The sequence below is a fragment of the Rattus norvegicus genome, chromosome 3 (genome assembly GCF_036323735.1).
Source record: "Rattus norvegicus strain BN/NHsdMcwi chromosome 3, GRCr8, whole genome shotgun sequence".
Lineage (NCBI taxonomy): Eukaryota > Metazoa > Chordata > Mammalia > Rodentia > Muridae > Rattus > Rattus norvegicus.
In genome coordinates, this window is record NC_086021.1 from 116,273,791 (window position 1) to 116,279,790 (window position 6,000).

The 6,000-nt window shown below is 33.3% G+C and overlaps 1 protein-coding gene across 5 annotated transcripts in view; it reads left to right on the forward strand.

Annotated features, from left to right (window-relative positions):
- Kif18a (kinesin family member 18A) overlaps positions 1 to 5,588 on the forward strand; it is a 60,372-nt gene extending 54,784 nt beyond the window's left edge. For 4 of the 5 annotated variants that reach the window (XM_039105450.2, XM_017591908.3, XM_039105451.2 and 1 more), the window contains 2 exons: positions 2,366 to 2,475; positions 4,814 to 5,588. In XM_039105450.2, the coding sequence (XP_038961378.1) occupies positions 2,366 to 2,475; positions 4,814 to 4,896 (193 nt within the window). In that variant the 3' untranslated portion in view covers positions 4,897 to 5,588. The remainder of the gene's footprint in view (positions 1 to 2,365; positions 2,476 to 4,813) is intronic. The other variant, NM_001137642.1, reaches the window with a different exon arrangement.
- Positions 5,589 to 6,000: the final 412 nt, after the last annotated feature.

The following is a 6,000-nucleotide window of genomic DNA, read 5'->3' on the forward strand; positions in this document are numbered from 1 at the left end:
CTATCTGGCACTTATGCAAATATTCATACATAATATTACGACAAAATAATGGAATGTCAAGATACACAACCAAATGACTTAAAGGAAACCAACCAATCAGAGGAACAATGAACCACAGATGATATGGGTAATGATTAACAAGTGTGACCTATTGATTGTAACCATGATTCATTTCAGAGAGTAGATAACATAGAAGAATGACCAAAAATCTGTATTCTGTCAAAATTAATCAAAAAGATATCCTAGAACCACAAAAATAGAATTTACTGAAATTTAAAACTCAGGTCAACTAGTTTAATGGATTAGTCACAGCAAAAGAGAGTATGAGTGAACTGGAGAGTAGAAACTGTGGAGAAAAATGCCTAAACAAATAAAGAAAGGAACAGAAGGAAAACAAACATGTGGGAGAGACTTATAGAACCCTACCTTTCTGGAAATACATATTTTCAGTCTCCAAAAGAAGAGAAAGAATAGGGGGGAAATGATAAGATTATGGCTCCTAGTTTCCTAAATTGGTAAAGGCCATTAAGTCACCATTTGAAGAACTACTACAAGTCACAAATGAGATTAATATAAAAGTAGCCTAAGTTTTTTAGCATATCATAAGTACAATCACAAAACATACTAACTAAATATGAAATGGTCTTTCTTTTACTATCCCTTTTTCTTTCCAGTCGAGAGAAAAGTATAACAGGTAATGTTAACTCTTAGACGTTTCTTGTTTTCTTCCATGGACTTGTTACATTTGGGCTACTGGACACCAATTTACAACTAGCATAGTTATTCACACTTCATAAAGTGTTTTCTCTTGCATTTAGAAGCCTATCTTGCCCTTCCAAAACACAGAGCAAAGGAAACTTGAAGCGTATAGATAGATGAATTGATTTTTCCTGACTGTCTGTGACTTGCACAAGTAATGCAGTCATCCCCTCACCCCATGCTTTTGCTTTCAGTGTTTCAATGACCAGGATTCAACCAAGATTGGAAAGCAATGGAAAATCTCAGAAATTGACAATTTACATTTTCTTTGCATGCCATTCTGATTAGTGTGAGATCTTGTGCTCTCTTAGATCCCACTAAGACATTCCTTTATCCAGTATGCCCATGACATATGTGCTGCCTACTGTGAGCTACTTAGTAAACATGCTTAGAAGACCACATGTCATACAATAAGCAGAGCTTGGTGTTCAGACAACACTTATTTTGCATAATAATTTCCCATGTATAGAAGACAACTGATTCTGGCAGTTGGATTTTCCATATAAAAGTCATAACCTACTTCCTTTAGGCAAAAGTGGAAGTTTATCTGAGGTACTTGTTTAGGGGAAAACAAAGCATATTTTATGTTTAATCCCATCTGTGATTTCAGGGCCGCACTCGGTGTCAGTGCTGGAATAGTAGTCTGTGAGCCGTCGGGACTCCTGTCCTTTGCTCAGGTGTCAGTCAGAATTGGGCAATTAGTCTGACTCACTGTGTTCCATAGCGAACCATCAGCATTGGTTAACCCACTTCAGAACGACCTTGGTGTCTCAATTTTGTCATTCTTCTCGCTGATTAATACTGTTTTCTGGGTCTCTACATGTTCCCATGTTTTTATTCAGATGTTGCAAATGTTTATACTAAGAATGTTCTTAAAATGTAAACATAGTCATTATTGAATACATGTTTTCTCAGAAATGTCTAGTTGCATAAATAGTGTATTTGTGGGTATAAATATGTTAATGACTAGCACGTGAGAAACCAGTAATGTGAAATAATATTGAAGAATATAATATAGAAAGTAACTTGACTGTTCACAGACTATTAGTTACTGTTCTATTACATTCCCTCTGGTATTAATAATTATATCCTGCCATTAACTAAGGTTAAAAAAGATTAATGATAGATGTGTACATAATTACTTCTCTATAATCTTCCTTTCCCCCAATTAAAGATAGATGAGCTTGAGAATAATAAGTTCTGGTATTTTCCACTTAGGAGACTTCATGTACATATTTAGGGTATATATGTTCTAATATAGTCTTAAAATATTAACATATCTCATGTATACTTTATCTACTATTCACAAATTGTTTCACTTTTTTAAAAAAAGAAAATTTGAGCCTAAAAGCCCTTGATATTCCAAAATCTACCAAACTGGATTTTATCTGATGAAATTGGGAATGAAATTTAATCTTAAGAATTTTTTCTTTTTTCTTGTTTTCAACCTTTGGCACCAGTGCATTTCACTCCGTGTGACATATCTCCACAGTGTGGATAACAAAAGTGCTTATGCTCAGTGTGACACATCACCTGGGAAATAGTCTACACAACTGCTACCGATAGTTTTGAGTGCCTTAACTAACTGTAAACTTTTTCTCTCAAGTTCTACATCAGATGCTTCATTAAAATCTGATGAAAGTTGTGGACTTGCCAAACGCATTCGACAGGATAATTCAAGTGTTAAGCTCATCCGAGAAAACAGACTGAGAGTGGGTATGTCTAAGCTGTTAATCTGATATTTAATTACATAATCTTCTGCCATAGTAACTTGGTTTTATGTTTTCATAAACATTTCCCTTTATGTTTTGTGGCAGGATAGGTATGACTTTTATACATAATAGAAAAGGAAACAAGTTACATTGTGAAGCAGATGTTAAGGAGTTCACACATGCTAAAGTGGAGCCAGTCAGAACTAGATTCCCAACTTGTTACTCCGCATTCCTTCTTTGTTAAATAGATTACCTCATATTGAAAGATCTAATAACTGAAATGAAGTTGAATGTATTATAATGCAATCAGTTATGTCTAAATATATTGTATATGTATATATTTCTCTGCCCTTGTGTTTTTGAAATTTGGCCTCTGAGTCACTTATGTAATTACTATATAATCTTTACCTTGTTACGTGCTCTAAGTATATTATGACTCCCAGTGATAAGCTGAAAAAGATATTAATAAAGGATCAGATATACCCTCAACCACATGTGGGGAAGACATGTATCCTTGGCAGCAAACGGCTTTCTGTTTCACTATGAAGGTATTGTATCAACCAGTTCTAGACCACAAGGCCCAGCCAGACCTGTCTCTCCAGCACTATGACTTCCTTCAAAAGCTACTGATTTATTAAACATTCATCTTATGCTATTTCCTAAAAGAAATATGCAGATTAATGAGAAGGGTTCTTCTCTGAAGAAACTGAGAGCTCTTTGAATTTAAAGGAGTCTCATGATATAACATATATGCCTCTGATTAAAATGAAACCCTTTTCTTTATTTGTTTTCAATAATTTTGCTAATTCCAATGATAATGAATGATGCTTGTTTACCTCTTTAAAGAATATGTCTATTGTGTAGGTTTTAAAATTGTTAAAGATAATGGAGTGCTTGAGGTATCAACTTTAATAGAAGATAATTAAAAACGGAATTATCACTGTGGGAGAGTAAATATGTGGTTTTATAGTTGTAGTAGTGTTTCTTTTATGAACTTGGGTGCCATTGTATTTGGTACACAGATGTTTACACTTGCAATATTCTCTTGGCCTTTTTCTTTCATGAGCATAGAGTGTCTTCCATATCTCTTCTGATTAGTTAATTTTGTCAGATATTAAAATTGCTCCCCTGCTTGCTACTTGGGTCTATTGGAATACCTTTCTAAATCCTTTAAGTGCTATCTATGATGATAAGGTATATTGTTTAGATGCACTTGTGACTTTTTATTGGGAAATTGAGGCTGTTGATATTGAGAGTTGCCAGTGAGCTGTGCTTAAGGATTTCTCTTACTTTGTTATAACAGTGTGGTTCTTTTCTTACTTTGGTTTACTGCTCTGGGATGATTTACTCCTAGTGTCTTCTTGGGTGAGGTTAGTCTCTTTAGATTGAAGTTTTCCTCTACTGCCTTCCTTGGAGCACAAATGTTTAAATTTGGTTTTATTATGAAATGCTTTTCTTCATCTTATTGTGGTTAATGGTTTCGCTGGGTATGGCAGTCTTAACTGGCATCCGCAGTCTCTCTCTTTGTTGAGCATATGTCTAGGACCTTCTGGCTTTCAAAGTTTCTGTGGAGAACGCGAGTGTCTTTCTAGTAGACTTTCCTTTTTATGCCTTTACTTCTTTCTGCACATTCTGTACATTTAGCATTTGATTATTGTGTACCCTGAGGAAATTTTTCCTAGTCCTCTGTTTGGTTGTTTGTATGCTTGACCGTTTTGAGCTATCTCCTCTTTTAGATTGGGGAAATTTTCCTATGATTTTTTAAAAAATAATATACATTATATAAATATATATAAATATAAAATATATAAATATTTTTTCTATGCCTCTTTGGTCTGGTATTCTTCTTCTATTCCTATTACTCATAGTTTTGTTTTTTGCAGTGTACCACAATTTCCTAGGTGTTTTAGATTTAACAATTATTTTATTATTTTAGATTTAACAATTACTTTCTTTGCTGGCTGTTCTATTCTTTGGTTACTGTTGGCTACCATGTATCCCTGTAATAGTGTGGTGCCTGTGGGGTCATTGGTAGAAAGTACTTCGAGTCCCAGCCCTGTGTGGCAATTAGGAATCCCCGATAGAAGTTATTTCTGTGTTTCTAACCTAATTCACAAAGGAATGGATGAGAAGGAAAGACTGAGAGGGACAGAGGAGAAAGTCTAAAGGAAGCCCTGGTCTGAAACAAGACTTGGAAACCTCAGGGAATCTGTTGTAGTTTAAATTATTCAAATTAACCATGAATTTCAAGAATAAACTTGTGTCAATGAATTGTTTTAAGTGGGATGAACAAGTTTTGAATAGCAGTTCCTTATTTTAATTCGTCTTTATTTCTTGTCTAGGCTATAAAAAAACCACCAACAAAACAAATTCAAACATGCTTAGAAAATTTAGAAGAAACACTTCAAAAGAAAATGTACAATAAGAAGAATCAATGTCCTTTGTATGGTATTTGTTTCTTCAGAAATGTATTTCAAGTCTGTGAAAGGAGACCATCTAAAACTGTTTGCTCAAATATTTTCAGCAGCAAAATGAGACTTTTGTATTTAAAATAAATATAAAATTACAACAGGGTATGTTTCCCATTTCTCAGATATTTGGTACTCTTGAAAATCTCTCTAAGTCACCATGATGCCAATTTACTTGTACTTTACCAGAACTTGATTGGAACATTGTAGAAAAAATAGAAAATTAAACTGCCCTTATTATTTTCAAAAATAAAGAGACTTTAGAAGTCATAGTTATGGCCAAGATGTTTTGGTCTTCTGCTGTGTGTCAATATGTTGGTATATTCATACACGTGATTTTACTTTCTAAAATTTTGGTGTAAAAATGTAGATATATATCCATAACATTGTAAATATTGTTTAAATACTCACCATAAATAATATGGTAATATTTTATTACTTGGTATATTAAAGATGTAGATTTTAAATAGTTTGTTTTTCCTGTTTTATTGCAATCCCTTATATGCTCTAAATGTTATTTTATATAAGCATGAGTTTTGTAAATTTGTTTTTCCTATCTTGTTCCTATGGGACCATTGTGTACCTAGACCAAATTTGTAAACAATCCATAGGTTTCTTAATAAATAGAAATGGTGAGAAAGCATTTTAATCATTTCTGTTACTGTATGGATTACAAGGAGCTACAACTTACTAACCTAACCTTGTTTACTTGTCCACTTGGCCTACTTGTGTTGCCTGAAGTACAAATTTTTACCTAATACACTTAAGTTTGTGCCTTCTAGGAATTTTTATAGTCATACAACAAACCTAAGAGTCATACAACAACTTATGAGATGTAAGGCTTTTAGTTAGCCGATTTTTTTTTTAAATCTAATTAAGAAAACATGAAACAAAATAATCTTCACAATTCCTAGTGGTATATAAAAATCAGTCATAGAGAAGGAAGGACCAATAATTTTTCACCATTCTTTGTGATTAGTTTTCTACTATGTTGGCTGTTTTAAGAATCACCTTCAGCTTTTTTCCTTTCAATTTATTTTAGGTAATTATATCTTTCAAAA